Raw genomic sequence first — 17,434 nt, forward strand, 5'->3', positions numbered from 1 at the left:
GTATAAAATTAGTCATGATTAAATAACGTTTTGCGCATAAAATATGCTTTATACATAATTTTCTTATAAATTTTTTATTAAAAAAATGTGACAAGTTTTTTTTTAATGGAATTTATATCGAAAGCTTATTGTTACAGTTGAAAGCTCTTGCTAAAATTAAGAAAAAATTAATTAAATAATATATTGCACATATGAATAAACTTCTATCGATTGCAAAGAGATACTTACTCGCGATTTGCTTCTATCGACCATTCGAAGACCCTGATCGGATACTTCCAAGATGCAACTCTGTGAGACAGGTGGATCCTGCAAGGAGTTACGAAGGATTCTCCGTACCGCCTGACAAACCACTCCCGTACCCTTATGTGCCAAAGTTTCCACCGATCCTAAGTAACCTAGGAGATATCTTTCTCTCTTCACTTTAGGCGCGGTGGGATCAAAATCACTGTAGTCCATGTCGACCGCGTAAGCTGATGGAAAAATACCTTGCCGGCCTGTCCTTAGATTCACACCTAATCGCGAAGAACAGAAGGATAGAATCTGTCGGTACTAATTCTAATATAGCGTTAATTTCATATATTTCTCTATTTTATTTTATTTTCACTTACTTTAACATATTTAAAAAATTAACAGCTACATAAAATAAAAATTCAGAACATATTTAAATATATTTATAAAATAGCTGAAAAATGAAGACTTCCTTTTTTAAATATCTATGTTTTCTAGACATTTATTGCTTGAGAATAGTTATCTTTAATATTGAATAATTAGTAATTAGTAATATTATATTATGAAATAAATCCTTACATATGTATACACGTAAAATATAATTAGATTGTCACTATTAAAAATCGGAAGAAATCGTCTCAATTTTTTTAAATAAGAAAAGGAAGTATATACCGATTATTGCTGAGTCAAGCTGAGTCAAGTTCGATGTCTTGTGAAATAAATATGTTTACACACCTTCGCACCAGAGGTCATCAGCCTCTTTTTGCACATATATGGGGTCTCCAATTTCAAGATCAATTTCGTCGTGGTGCCGCGATATGAATTTGTGCAGACCTCGATGCGTTGCCTCGAGTAATTCCAGTTGGGTAAACGGTACGCCTCCGCTTCCTTTGGAATGAAAAAGCGAGCTTGATTCTTCTTCGAGAGTTACTCCGATTAGAAAATTATGACATGAACAACAATTCCTGACTTTCATAACTTTTCTGAACTCACAATAGAATCATCAGATTCGTGTAGGCTCGCAAAAAATTATGACGCAGCATAAAATATCATGAGTACAACGATATACATACATCTTCTGTCCAATATTTAAATAATTTTATTTCTCATCAGAATAAAGTTTAGATCTAACAGCTGAATTATTTAACAAAAATTAATTTGAATTTCAGAATTCGTCATTTAAGCAAAAAATTTATCAGCTCTATAAACATCAGCAATTATTAGTAGATTTTTATTTGAAATTTTATTATTATGTACACAATGAAAAAATTCATAGTTAGTGTTATATATATATATATACTACGTAAATTTTAGGAATTGATACAACACATTAAAAAAAAGCAAAATTTTAACGAGAAAAAATTTTCGAGAGTATATGTAGAATGTTATATCTCTAAATAATAAATCAACAATTTTAAAAATATTAATTTTTATAATTTATGAATCAGTAAATTTTTACATATTATACAGAACGTCCATTTTCTGTTAATTAGCTAATTTTCTTTGAAATTATTGATAATATAAAAAAAATATTTTCGATGAAAATGGAACAATGGAAAATGGAACGTATTCAGGTTCCTTCATTCTTTTTCTAAGTGAAGGGGCTAGAAAGATATTGAAATCATCCACTTTTTAAAAATAAAATGATGTAACTTTTTTGCATAACATTTCTTTCAATAATAATAATTATATTAGGACTCTTGAATTTTAAACAATACAAAAAGATAAATAGTAAGCTAATGAGAATTAGCAACGATAAACGGCGCAATTTAGTGAACAATCAATAATCAGATATTGGATTGATGTCTTCTTAATTTTCAAAATAAAGAAAACATCAATCTAATATCTGATTATTGATTGTTCACTAAATAATTGCGCCATTTATCGTTGCTGATTCTCATTAGCTTATTAAATTTATCTTTTTATATTGATTTGTTTCAATTATTCTGCATATAAAAAAATACTAAAATAGAGATATATCAGAAAATTAATAGTTTACGAAATATTTTACGAGATATTTACAAATCTAACAATTATAATTGTAATATAATTTCTTTAATTTAGTAATTACAATATTAATACTTTGTCTAAGAAATGTGTATTCTGTGTCGTAACTACGAATCAATTAATTTAAATTGACATAAAGATGAAAATACAATTTCTCGAGGAGAATCGTAATTACCTGGGGTGCTGCTAGGCGACACTGAGTCTGTATTCTGCAGGGTATTACATGGTATGGGCGACACACTCTTGGGGCCATTGTCAGGAGAATGAGCGGTAGAATGACCGCTGTCTGTGGCCATCCTTTCGCTGTCGGGCGAGCTGTCCTCGTGACGGAGTCTGGGATGACATTTCCTTAAGACAAGGTGAGGCCGGGTCGATGTTGAGCCAGTGGCGGCACTCAACTCGTCTGCCAGCGAAGACGACGTCTGTATGGACGTCTGACATATGGGCACAGCTGAAACAGTGGGAGAATATCAACGTGCATTTTGCACGCAAAAGTGACATTCTTTTCCTTTCTCGCAAAATTCTGACACTATGTGAACATGTAAACGTTGACACATTTATGAAATAATATTTAGATAAAAAGTATCTCTCAATTTTCACGAAATAGAACGGTTTATTGAAATCGCAAATGAAAAATGTTACTCTATAACGTATACTTTTTGTAGAGTTGACATGATGCAAACAAACATCTGGATTTTTTCTCTGCAGTTGTGACAAGGTGAACAGTTTCTTGGTTTCATTTGTATATGCAAAATGCATGCGCGATCCGGTAACAGATGCGACAGGTAAAAATGATACAGTTGTTATCATACCATTCATTATATATAAATGATTTCGTGTCAAATCAAATTCTCATATCGCGAAAGTTATGGTTACTTCACTTTATTATAATTAAAGTTAGATCACACATTTAATATTAAAATTATGTGCATATAACTTTACATAAAATGTGAATATTTTGTAACATAATCCGTGCAAATCAAGATAAATTATATAACATAATATCTAAAATTGTAAAATATTAATAGAGAGAGATTTCTAATAGCGGAATAAAGTTCTTAATGTATAATGAAAATATAAAATAAATATAATCTGATCAATCTCTTTGATTTTTTTAAAATTTCGTTAATAATTTGACAATACATCGTTGAAGGATACTTATTAATAAATTCTTCATTATTATTGTTATCACCATTAGTAAATTATTATATGAATTGTTCTCTTTCACGTTTTGTATTTTTCTAAAAATTAGTAATTAAATTACAACAGTTGAGTCATCGAAATTGTCGAATGTAAGATCGAAATTTAATGCAAAGGAATTCTCGGTCAGATCTCTTGTTATCAATATCATTGAATAAGTTATGCATTCGAGCTTTCCTTACATTTTTTGCTTTTAGGAATTTCCGGCAGTCTTCGACGTCTACGTTCGGTGCCACCACTTCCAGGTCGATTCGATGGCACGTGCTCCGGCGTAGGCCAAGAGCTCAAACTGGAACACGAATCCCCAACATCGCTGACGACACTATCTCGGCCTCCGTTACCAGACATAGTAGTACCACCCCCGCCCGGTCCTGGTCCGCCACCGCCTACCGATCGACCCCTGCTGCTCAGTCCACCGAACAAGCTAATGTCATCCAAGGTTAATTGTACAGTGAGCTAAACTATTCATTTTCCATGCTGCCTATTTTAATTTTTTGGGAAAATATATAAAATAAAAGATAATTCTTATATTCTTCATTGAGATGGTGATAAAAAATTTCTCATGCGTAACATGCTGGACCAAGAATTTTTATAACTAAATTAAGAAAAGAAGCAATAAAATATAAATGTGTTATTTGCATATAAAGTTTTATTGTGTTTCATATACTTAAAATTATTTTAATAATAAATTATTTTAATAATAAGTTAATTATAATTAACAGAGAGAGAAAGAGAGAGAGAGAGAGAGAGAGAGACGATTTAATTTAATAATTAAATAAAAATTAAATTGTTTACTGTAAAAAATTAATATATATGTTTTAACAATAAAATTTGAATAATACAAATTATCGCATTAAAATAGGTATATAAAATTGTAGGATGTATGTAATATGCAATTTGGATTCTTTGCTATACAACAGTATTATTTATTTTAATAAAAATAATCAAAAGATTTAAATTTTCTTAGTATGTATATAATTGCTATGTGATATAGAAGACTTTAAATTAATATTTGACGTAGCAATAGATAAGATAGGTACAAAAACCCACGCATAATTAGAACCTTCAGAAAGTATTAAAAATTCAAAAAGTGCCATATTAATGCGCGTCAATTATTCTCCGCATGCAACACAGTTTCCAACCGCTATGGTTGGGCGACGCTTAATTAATAATTACGAGCAACGCTGCACGTCGCGAACTCTCCCGGAGACTATTTCTAAAAGCTTCAGTTATTTTTAACAAGGTCAGACCGATGAGATTACAGCAATACTATACTGTAGATTACTATGGATGCGATGATGCACGTCGCTCTGTGTGTGGGTGATACCGACGCGCAGATTAATGATGCAGTACAATTGCATCTGAAAACTTATGATATAAGCGAAACATAGTATAAATTATAATAACTGTAACAGAAACTCGTTGTACTTGTCACAAAAATATTCTATGAAAGAAGTTCCCTCCCTCTGCAAAGAATGTAATTCTGTTTTCGGCGAGAACTTAAATTGCCGCAAATATTCTGTCCCTTTTAATAAATCTGTGAACTCATTTTTTTATCTCCCGCTCTAAATTTCTTAAATATTTTTTGTCCTCCTGCCTCGAATTCGTGTATTTTTTATTAAAATACAATATTTAAGATATTAAATTTTATACAAGTTAGTATATAATAAGTTAGTATATAATAAGTTATAATATTCAACGTATTATAAGTTTTATACAAGTTAGTATCAATAAAAAATAAAACTCTTCGCTAATCTTTCCTTCGTATTAAAAGTTTCCAAAGGTAATAATTAGTGATAAAGAAATAAACACTTACGACGTTACCAACCTAAAATCGCTGTCAGCTATGATGGAGCAATGATGATCCAGCTCCTCACTGTCATCAGGAGTGGTGTGCCCGCTTTGGTTGTCGTGACGATGGATGACGACGACTTCTTCGTCCTCGGAATCGCCGGTGACGACGTCGCAAGATCTGCCGACCTCTCCATCGCTTCCTTGCGAGGATGTCGGCGAGTCATCGATCATCACATCATGTACGAGCCTATTCAAATGTTAAATACGCGAAAGTTACATGAAAATTATGAACATAGCCATATAGAGGTAATAAAAAATACATGAACTGCATCTGACATGTCGTTTTTCTAATTATACGAGAAGGCAAAATATAATAATAACAGATAATGATTAATTTATTTTCTATAAATAATATGTGCAATTATTGCAAATTAATAGTAAATCTTAATATTTAAATCTTTTTTAATTTTTAATAAAAAATAATAATGAATCAAAATCTTACCAATAATATAATATCAATAATAATTACATATAAAATAAAATTGATAAAACTTCTTCTAGCGATTTGACGATAATAGTACAAAAGTTATTTATCAAAATTAAGAATTTAAAAATATAAATATTTTTCCTTATTGTATCTCTTTAGTTTTATTTATTGCTCCATTTATCATGTAAATAAGTATATATGTATAAATACAAATAATTCTACATATCATGTTCATGATAATTAATTCATTATTATTAAAAAGCGAAAATTGCAAATAACATCTCATTCATACAACAGAATAAAATTTCATTTCTGAAAGAATGATTTAAGAATATTGTAATGTCGAAATTCTCTTTAGAAGCATGTCTATTTTTTCAAACACTTTTCAGAAGAAAGGGAATGTTTGCGTTATATTGACAAATGAGTATATTTCGCATTCAGTTACATATTGATCTTATGAATCATAAAAATTGCATTTAAATAGATTTTATGCAGATATTAATTGAGAGAAGACCCCTGTTTTCTCACTGTGTTTATAAATGTGATCAAATTAGATTGAAAATTAAATCGGAGTTGCAAATGCGAGACTGTCGCTTATTGATGTTACTTTATTTTTATAGAATCAACTGTGGACAGTGATACGTTTAATTTATTGCAAACATATTTGCAATCAGAATATGAAATTGTTAGGAATGGATTTAGAATTATTTAATTATTCCTTAGATTTCTAATTTCTAGAAAAACGGAATAATTCGATTAGAAATATCCATTCTGAATAATTCTATAATACGTGTTCTATAATATGTGCTATTATATACGATTTAATGTAAAGCACAAAAGACTATACAAAAATGTAAATAATATGGAAAAATCGTATTCTTTGTTATCAAATATATTACCACATTTTTTTGAATGATAGAAAACGCGTTCGTAATTATGTGTATTGTTTATATTATTTTTCTATTTATGAGTCTGAAATATATACATTTTCATTAGGATGATCTAAATCTCATGTTTAATGCGATCAAAGTACGTAACTATGTTAAGCGTGATTTCACACGGGATGACTTTTTATTCGCTAGAAGCCGCATTTAGTGACGTCATTAATTCGTCAGTGAATTCTCTTGACTCTGCTATTGTTTGCTTGAAGCAAATTTCTTAATTCGTCCACGAATTCGCTGATGAAAGCTTCTTGTACACGCTTGGTTTTTATTCGCTAGCGATTAAAATTTTGAAGTCGCAGCGTTAAGTAGTCTTTAGTGATTAAGCGAATAGTTGGTCACAAAGCACAATAACAGCTCGAAGTATGTCATTCGATGACATTATTCTCTGATATTTATGATCTGGCCGAGGCGTTTCGGAAAAATTTTCACGCTGTCGATTTAAAAATTCGCTCTGGAGGAACAACAAGAAATTAGTGACAAGCCAGCGATAAGCTGGCGACAAGCGTCGAAAGCAGTATTCGTCGCGACTATACGCTATAAGAACAAATCCACGTCTAGAAGAAATTTTTAGTAGCGAATTCGCTATGACGTCATTAGACGCGGCTTCTAGCGAATAAAAGTCGCCCTGTGTAAATCACGCTTTACATTTATAAGCAATTGCTATAAGCAAAGTTATGTAATTACATCTTACGCTAATATAACGCTCTAATATACAATCTAAATAGGATCATCGGTTATTTGTGATAATAGAAATAACATATACATATATATGCATCAACGAAAGTAGATCACACCCATCAAAATTGTCTATACGTACATCGCATTGCAGTCTCACATCGTATTCGTATTCTTGTGTCACTTATGTTCCAGGATCAATAATTTTAAAGACATAATGCCGATGCGCGACTTGGCGATTTTATAACTTTTTCGGCCTAGTAGTGCATCGGATGCATTCAGGAAACCTCATTTTACCATGCTATTTTATGAGTCCCTTGAGTAGTGACACGAATGTACATACCAGAATGTTTGTGCACTTTATGCAACACTATATGCATAGTGCAGCAACGTTTTATCATTATTCTAAATAGAAATAGGAAATGACCAGACGGTAACGTTGCTCTCGTATAGCTCTCACATTCTTGAATACTCTATAGTGCTATCTTATATACTATATATATATGTATATAAGACGTCTTATCTAGAAGAAAATTCTAGACTGCTATATTTACATAGAAACATATAATATGTCTTAAATCAAAATGTTTTATGATAATACAAAAGTAGGAGCATTAAAGGATGTCACATTAAGTTACTTAGTGACGTGAGAAATTTTTATTTAAAATGACTCATCTTGAAACGACATTTAAATTATTGACTTCTTGAATTTAATCAATTTCAATTGAAGATTCTATTTTATCATTTATTAAAATCAATCCATTAAATTAATTTTAATCAGATTATTTAATTTCGTCATTTTATAACATATCTGGAATTACAAAAATACACAAATATTTTTCAAATATTCCCGTTCATCAACTTTCGATCTTATCAACATAGTTTGCTGTCTACAATCTACATTATCACACCTTTCATATTTCGCCAAATACAGTCAAGATTTGATTCGCGATACATTTTTTCAGTTTCTAATGAATTCCTGAATTGATCTTCATAATTCGTGCTCCTGATTTTCCGTCCAAAATCTTCTCGGTCTGATTCTCGACCGCCGTCTTTCTTGTCGCGACCTATGTGTGTCACCGCTGTGGTTCTTATCATATCGCATATCGTGTCATCTGTTCCGAAGGCAGGTCCGCTACGAGGGTACTCACGTGTAGTTGGACAGCGGTGCCTTCAGATGTTGGGGTAGCCTCTCGAAATAGTGCCGGAATTCCTCAAATTCGCTGTCAGCCATCGCGATGTTCGCAAAGATGAGCGAGGTTCAGAACAGGGAACAGTTCCGAGGGCGGCCGTGACGGCCTGCAGGAGAGCTGCTCGTCACAACCCCCAGGAAATACAAGATGAGATGTCGCTTACGTCGTCGCCGACGTCGCTTCGACGCCGCGCGAACCCGACGCAACCCCTATTGATTCCTGCGTGGCGAACGTCGCGCGCCTGCTCATTCGCGAGGGTGGACGGGGGTTGATCCTCAGTGAGAAAGAAAGAGAGAGAATTGGAGGGTGAATGTTTGGCTGCGTATTCTTGTCTTGCATTTATTTCTAAATGCAATGTCCATACTATATAAAACATGACTTATACATTAGACAAATAGAAGTTAGAATCCAACGGTTGTTAAATAAAAGTTATATATATGCAAATCAATTAAAAGATTTAATTGCTCTCAATTCTCAATCATTATATTCAAACTGAAATAATTAAAATACGATTATTTAATCAACATATTCCATTTTTGAAACGAGAATTTTATTACAAAATTATATGTTTTAGTATGATAAAAAAATTTTTTAACTATCTAATTTTCAAATATTTATGAAAAGCATTGTAGAAATTATAGGATGACTACATGTATATACTCCATGAAAATGTGAACTAAAATAGGTCTCTATCCGAACATTTGTGGGTCTAGCGCGTCGCTGGTTGATAATGAAACATTGCGCAATGAAACATTTATCAGCTGGGCACATAAACTCTCGGCAGTTTACACTCGTATCTTCTAGAGTAGCTTGGAATTCGCATCGGAGAATACGCGGAGCCACTATATAAAATACCAGAGAGGCGGCTAAATATTTTACAACCATCTCGCTTTTGCGTTTATACATTCATGCTGCAATAAAGATTCATCTTCTACTAGCATTCGGACGATTAATCGGAAATTTTGTGACTTGCACCATTTCATCAAATAACACAAAATCATAAATTGAGCATAAATTATCCGTTTTTAATATATTCAATTGATTTTTTTCAAAACATCAATCAATAAATTCATGTTATACATTAATCGTCCCAAAACTCTCTATGATTAAAATAAATCAAACTGTTAAAATAGATTGGAATAAAATCAATTTCATGTCAATATTTTATAGGTAGTTTTAACATTATATATAATCATTATATATAACATATTTTGACAGCAATAAATTTGTTGCTGTTAAAAATACTCAAATATTGAAATTTTATGTTAAAGTAAAAATACTTATTATTTTTTAATTATCAATTTTATTGAAATAATTTAAGTACTGTAGCTGAGTTAATTCCAATAGAGTTGAACAGTTTAAGCAACGTTTAGATTCAATGAAGTTGAATGTCTCGCTCTTTTGAGCCGCAGTTGAATACTTGGTGACATATCAAAACGAAATAAAAATATTGTTAATTATAATTATATTAATTATTGATATTGCTGAGGATGGCTTGAATTGGAGTCGAAACAAATGCGATTTGTGAAATCACTGTTTATTGCACTTATTATTGACATTTTCATTTATTAAGACAATAGAGGTATTCTTTGCGTAAAGATATTTTTATTTATTTTATTGTTTGATATTTAATTTATTTTGTAATTATAGAAAATTCTGAGACTAGAATTGAAGTAATCGATGTATCGCTAGAATCAAATTATACCATGATTACATTTTTCGCATGTCTGTTCGCAATTCCACCAGCTGCGTCGTTTTACAATATCTTACAACTATTTTTCTTACATTCACTCCTGAAGAATCTAGAATCATCGATCATTTCTCTTATTATTTGTGCTGAGAGGCCGTTCGGAAAAGATTTTACTGTTTGCTGTTCGATAAATAGTCATTATATTTTCCTTCGCGAGAATTTTCTGTGCGCTTGGCCGTTTCGATCGATTAAAAAATTTTAGCCGATTTTCTCAAAGAGACATACACTTGGAAAACTTTAAGGAAGAACGCGTCTCGCGAAAGTGAAGCAACAGGCTATCGACGGCTGTCGATGTCAAAAGACAGCAATATAACATGAAAACACAATAAAACGTAGAACAGAAAATACCAAGAAAGCACGTTAAAAACCTTCAGATTATATGTTGAAAATATAATATGAATGTGTAACAGATTGTATAATAAATAATAATAATAATAATAATGATAATAAATAATAAAATGTAATTATACGAGGAACAAAAGAAATTATAAAATAATAATTTGGAATACACAACGCAAATACAATTGTATGTCTTTTTAATAAATAATATTTTCATTTGTAGCTTCTAATTATTAGATTATAAATATTTAAAAGGAGAGATCGATGTATATCTGGGTCATATGAGTTGAAACAAAAGTTTATAGCGCTATACAAATTTTAAAATTCAAGCAGCTGTAACTTTAATAAAAATATAAAAACCATGCCTTTGAGTCCCGCTTGAATAGCCATAAGTCATTAGGAGTATTTATTGAAATAAATTTTAATTGCTAAATTGAACTCTGGCGAAGGTACGAATCTTACCTCTTCTTAGCTTTCTATTCTTTATTAAAGCTCTCTAAAACTAGAAAAACATCATTAATTGCTCTTGTTGGCACATTGTTGTCTTCAAGATACTGGATATAATCCGGATTCCATATGTGCATCTTTCGCCCAAAGCGAATTCCAAAAGCATCCTCATTATTACAATCATATTCAAATTTTTTTAACATAATGATTGAAACTTTGTTTTATTGGTATAATTGTTAATTTATTTTTTTTAACATATAGGTTCATATTCATATAGTCAGGTCTTATATTTAAGACTTCCTTAATCTTTAACTTTAGATGCTCAATAGTAAAAAAATAATTCGTAGAGCGCATTTGAAGCTAAATTTAAGGAAGCCTTAAATATAAGATCTGATTATGACGGACAATAGATATGATGCAAATAAAGTAGGATTACGATTTTTATTTCGATCAATAGATATAATTGATAATAGATATAATTTGAAACTGCAGCAATTAAGTTTTTATTACACGAAAATAACTTTGTTAATGTACTCTCAAGGAAAAATTCAGATAATACAAGACAAAAAAATTGACAGTATCGACTGCTTTGATTTGACCTAATGCCCTTTGTAACAGGAGATAGAGACTAAATTAGTGTTACCTCATATCTCATTACATATCTCATTATAAATTTTCTGTTTGATTCTATAAGCAATCTCTTGTCGTCGACATGTTGCAGCTGATAACTACGTACTCTTTCAACTTCATTGTCATCGTGGCGATAAAAGATATCTCGTGTCACCGATGTACGAAAGCATGCAATGACGAAGATTGTATTATGCAGACCGGTCTCGCAGTTTCAAGAGGACCAAGGCTCTCCAATTCTCTCAATTCTTAAATATTAGCTATATTTGTAGCGTCATTGATGAGAACAAAAAAATTTCATAATTTCATTCGATAATAAGGTTAACAAAATCGGTGGTGAATGAAATTGATTGAATAATAAATTCCGAAAGCAAAATTCCTTTCTCCCCTCGCGAAAGACATCCCCTAGAAACCAACCGTCTGCAAACGCATTTCGACAAAGGAATAGCACAAACCAGGATCGAACGATACTCTCAATCTCGCTTAATGCCGGTGAAACACTTGGTATAATTTTCCGAGGGTGGAACTGCGTTGCGGCAGCTGATAGTGGTAAGTGATGGACCACTCGTAATGTGCCGCATCTACTTTTCTCGAGTGGGAGTACTCGAACGTTTGAGCTTTTATTAAACAGTCTCTTTGTTTCGGAACAGAATCTGAAGAACGAGAAATTGCCGCTTCGTCGAAAAAGCTTCTTCCCTGGATAGAAAATCGGTCCTTCGACCGCTTTTTGATATTGCGATTTTTTTTATTGCGGCATGTATAATTTTGCTCTGCGTGCATTAAATATATTTTAATGAACAGAAATGTTATCAATGCACAATGCATAATTTCCATACAATATTATAAAAAGAAGAAGCTCTTATCAATGTTCTGTTTATAATATGATGAAATCTATATTTATAATAAATATCTCTCTGAAATATGCAATGTATAATTTTTATAGCAAATGTAGGTATAATTGAATACTTTTTAAATAATTTTAAAATATAAAAATAATAATACAATATTATAATATATAGATATATAAAATATTTCGTTTATCAATATGTAACCGGAATTACATGTAATAATAAAAACGTAATATTAAATAAATAAAATTCTATGGTTGTATTTTATATAAATTATATAATTAATAATTATAATTAGTGTAATTAATAAGTATATTTCTCAGTGTTAAATGTTTTTTCCGTATCAACTTATTGTTGATAGAATATATGTCTCATTCTTTTCTTAAGTAAACGAGAGGAATGCTATTTCTTGTTTCTTGAATAAAAATTCATTGTAAAAATAGAAACGTATTGTGTTGCATTTATTGGAAACTTTGCAATTCTTGCACGCTCATTATCGGTGCTCACATCGCCCCGTAGACTCCAGTGACGTCACTCACGAAGAATACATTTGAAGATGGGCACCACTTACTAAACGGGGGTGAGCCAACACTTGTCTTCAACCCCATGAGAAGTTTTATCCGACCAATGAGAATCGCTGGTGCCGCAGTGCGCCGCCCAGCCACGGCGAGATCGTCATTGAGAAGGACGAGCGCAAACGGGGAGACCGAGGTCTTAAGAGGATCTTAGAAATGGTATCAGCACACTGTTGCTCGTTTCTTTAAAGACAGCGAATCGTTAATCGCGAAACTATCTATCGTCAAGAGCTAAATCTTACTCAAAAACGAAATTACCGATAAAAAGTATCTTCTCTCGCTGATTCACAAATTCATTTGTCACAAAAGTCATTATGAGTGGATCAGGAAAAAGTCTTCTCGGGGTGTGGCTGTACAGAAGAGGCGAAAGTTGGGCTGTCAAGGAAGGAAGTCCGCTACATAAATCGCGCGACGTATGTTGCTGTATAATTTTTGAGAAAATATAGATTGACAACTAGTGATTTCAGTTAAAGTTACAAACATTATGACAAGTGAAATCGCGCACAAGAATAATTTAAAAATTATCTTCTTTTTTTTAGTTTATAGTTAATCTTAAACTCTTATATAGTCGGATTGCCATTTTTAATATTCAAGTCATTTATTTGTTTCTCTATGAAATGATTTTTATCTTGAACATTAAAAATGATACGAAATTTTGACTCTATATATTCTAATTTATTTATAAAGTTATTTATCTATATATTCTAATTTACTTGATGCTTCTCTCTTCTTATCATCTTTATCAGTGTTTATACATACTTTAATTTTCGATTGCGTCTTTTACATGAGTGCGAACGATAGAACTATTGCGTTTACTGAGTGACTTGTTCTTGTGTCTATCATGTAAGTCTAATCATTTACAAATAAATAAAAGGAGACTTTATTTATTTGCATTTACAATTTTGTTCTATTGTTAATCGTCTAATCACTTATTGTTAATTATTTATTATAAATGTTTAATTTGTTGACAAATTTTTCATAATTAACTTAGTAATTAAAACGAAAATGCGCTTGGACATTATATTTTTAACACGTCTACATTTCATAAAACATGTATCGCTACATGTCGCAAAATTTATTTCCTCTTTTTTTATGTGCTTTAAATTTGTATTTTTAAATTCTAAATGATTTTTTGCGATATTGAGAATAATCCGCAATATAGGATCGAAACGTCTGTTAATGTATTGATTGAATAAATTCATTACACGTGTCATTCATTACATCTTGTATTTGGCTCTTATAAGCATTATTATTATTCTGATTTACTCTTACATAGTCTTTAAATGTGATTAGAATATTTTCTTATTTTTGAAACAAATTATATATGCAAAAGTAAAAGTATAATAAATATTAATTAATCTTAGAAGAGAAACGTTAATTCATTTATATATTTGTTATAAATACTGATTGTAAATTTAATATATTTTTATCTTTTTTGCCGATACTTTTCAATTTTTTCAGTTGGAGTTGACCCAAAAAATTGAATTTTATAAAAATCCTAAAACCGATTTTATAAAAATAAACGTAAAAATTCAGACAAGCAACTTATTAAACAGATACGGTCTCTCGTTCGTTTAGATCCCCGAGAATGAGAATAATTCAACTAGTGACAACAAGAATTCTGTGATATTTTCCTTGAAGAATCAAGTCGGTGGCTTGGCACGAGCACTTCAAGTATTTCAGGTACGTTTTATATTTTCTATTTTTAGTGGGTTTACACCTACGTCAAAATTATATTATCTGCTTTAGTTCTTTTTTTATAAGTATTAAGTTTAATAAATTTAATCGAATGAACAATCGGAAATCTGATGATTAAAAAATACTATAAAGTTTGGTAAAAAAATTTTTTTGATTGCCTTGTTGATCTTCCTTTCTATCTTATTAATATGAGATAGATTATAAATTTGCAACAGTTAGTACGAGAAAAAATTGCTTCTAAAATTCCAAATCGTTTATGATATCGCACGTTTTGCTTATTGAATGGAGACTACCTTTCCCTTATCGCACAAAGGATTTAGGTATAAACGTCGTGCACATTGAATCGAGGAAGTCACTGCGCCGCGGGTCCGAGTATGATATTCTTGTGGATGTCGAGTGCGATCCGAAGAAAATGGAACAATTGATGAAGATGCTGAATCGCGAAGTAGCGGCTATTAATCTCGCTCATTACGAACAGATTGGAAATATATCACGCGCGCCTTCTCTTTCGACTGCGACAAGCTTCGGTGAGTCTATAATGTGTATAATAACATTAATCAAATTTATCGAGCCAAGTTAAACGCAATTGCAATAACCACGTGTCACTGTAAATGTATTGTTATACGTATATCTTGATGTATATTTAAATTCCGATACGATAAACTGCAGCTTTGGTCAGAAAATATTTTAATCTCAATCGCAATAGAAAAAATTTCATTAGATTTGGATTTATTTATGTTTCTTTTCGTAAATTGAGAATTATAGCTTTCAATTTCAAATACCTAAATAAGTAAAGGAAAGAGAGTCATTGACTAATATAGGTCTTTTAAAGAAATATCCTTTTATTTTTCGAAAAAATTAATTATTGCACTTTATTAATACTGATAAAAAAAACATTATCTGTTTAAATATTTAAAAAAGTAAAAACTTATAATTTGTATATTTGTGGCTTGTTTCTATACAAAATCGGCTAAAAATGAATTCTACAAACACGAAAATAAAATTCTTACGATTTTCTTTTGCAAATTGAGTAGTTAAGCAATAATAAAGCAATAAAGTAGTTAAGTAATAATAGCAATATATTGATAGTATTGCATCGTTTTACATGTTTATAATTTCTTAAATCAGTTTTATTTACATTTTTTTCTTTTTATTTTTTCATAATACAATTTTAAATATAAAATCGGGATGTAGCGTAAATTGACACAACTGCCTGTAAAACAGATCGCAAGCTAATTTAATAACAAAATATTATTAAATTTATAATAGAATAAATTAATAAAAACTAATTTAATAATAAAATATTATTTATTTATTTGTTACTCTATTTTAAGTCAAATACTTAATTACTTAACAATTTAATAATTTATTAAATTTTTTCATCGTATTTTCATTAATATAATATTTATGATACTCTAAGAACTTTAGAGATTTTCTTTATTTTAAATCCCTTCTTTTCATTTTTTTTAAAGTTTTTAAAATAAAGTATTTGGTTGTACGTACGATCTCTCTTTCGCAAAAGAGGAATCAAAAGGGATATCAAATTTCTTCGAATGCGATCAATTTATCGTTACAACTTACACTCCAAAGTTTATCGTTACAACTTACACTCCATCCCTTTAGCAAAAGTTAAAATTGCAAGTCTGGTAGAATTTGTATCAAAGTTTTATCATGGAATGTCTTTATCGCTTCTATCTTTCATTTTCAAGATTTTTGTTAATGGAATATCATATAAGCAACACGCTTATATCGGATTTAAAGATTTTAGCGATGTAGACATGCCCTGGTTTCCGCGGAAAATATCCGACCTCGATCGGGCGCAAAAAGTTCTCATGTATGGCTCGGAATTGGATGCGGACCATCCCGTAAGTTTACCGCATGTTTTCGTAAACATGTTACTGCAATTCCTCCTTCTTGCTCTCGACTGCGTGCTTTAACAAAACTTCGGCAATTGTAGGGTTTCAAGGATACCGTGTATCGTAAACGCCGCGAGGAATTCGCCGACATCGCTTACAATTACAGATAGTAAGTAAAGTAAAAAGATTTCTCCCTTCCCTTTTCCCTACAATTACAAGTAATATGATGTTTTAGTGGTCAACCAATACCGAGAGTGCAGTACACGCCGGAGGAGATCAGAACCTGGTACGTTTGCAAAATTCTTCGTAAAAAGGAAAATACTTTTTATCAAATCACATTTTAAATTATCATAAAGATTTGAAAAGATACCGTATTGGAATGTAAAAGATTATGGTTTTCAAAAATTGAACGTGTAACATTTTTTTAAAAAAAGAAGAAAGACTAACAATAAGTAAAACAATTAACGAAAATATCTTGCAATCATATTAAAAATCGTTATTTATATTTTAAGTCGCGCGAATCAATTCTATTGTCTTTCGAGATACCCTATATAACTTCTTCTCATTAAGCTACGGACAGAACTGCAAACGTGCCTCCGTGTACATGAAGGCAATTGACATAGATAGAAGAATCATTTTTATTTCTCGATACTTAAGTTATATATTTGCTCAGTATCTTCCTTGCAAACTCCCCTTTCGAAATGAGAAAGTCAATTTGTTTTTTTCTTCCTTCCTCCCCCACATCTCTCTCTCTCTCTCTCTCTCT

At 31.0% G+C, this 17,434-nt stretch overlaps 2 protein-coding genes across 2 annotated transcripts in view; one reads left to right on the plus strand and one right to left on the minus strand.

Annotated features, from left to right (window-relative positions):
• The window catches only part of LOC105619345 (JNK-interacting protein 1), a 9,808-nt gene extending 1,239 nt beyond the window's left edge, over positions 1-8,569 (minus strand). The window contains exons 1-6 of the mRNA XM_012200865.1: positions 8,487-8,569; positions 5,264-5,476; positions 3,618-3,859; positions 2,411-2,686; positions 964-1,116; positions 229-512 (exon numbers count right to left, since the gene is read on the minus strand). Of these exons, the coding sequence (XP_012056255.1) occupies positions 229-512; positions 964-1,116; positions 2,411-2,686; positions 3,618-3,859; positions 5,264-5,476; positions 8,487-8,569 (1,251 nt within the window). The remainder of the gene's footprint in view (positions 1-228; positions 513-963; positions 1,117-2,410; positions 2,687-3,617; positions 3,860-5,263; positions 5,477-8,486) is intronic.
• Positions 8,570-13,428: 4,859 nt separating this feature from the next.
• The window catches only part of LOC105619346 (tryptophan 5-hydroxylase 1), a 7,618-nt gene continuing 3,612 nt past the window's right edge, over positions 13,429-17,434 (plus strand). Inside the window, exons 1-6 of the mRNA XM_012200866.1 lie at positions 13,429-13,527; positions 14,693-14,797; positions 15,126-15,339; positions 16,574-16,677; positions 16,770-16,837; positions 16,904-16,954. Coding sequence (XP_012056256.1) covers positions 13,429-13,527; positions 14,693-14,797; positions 15,126-15,339; positions 16,574-16,677; positions 16,770-16,837; positions 16,904-16,954 — 641 coding nt within the window. The remainder of the gene's footprint in view (positions 13,528-14,692; positions 14,798-15,125; positions 15,340-16,573; positions 16,678-16,769; positions 16,838-16,903; positions 16,955-17,434) is intronic.

The sequence above is a fragment of the Atta cephalotes genome (genome assembly GCF_000143395.1).
Source record: "Atta cephalotes unplaced genomic scaffold scaffold00021, whole genome shotgun sequence".
Lineage (NCBI taxonomy): Eukaryota > Metazoa > Arthropoda > Insecta > Hymenoptera > Formicidae > Atta > Atta cephalotes.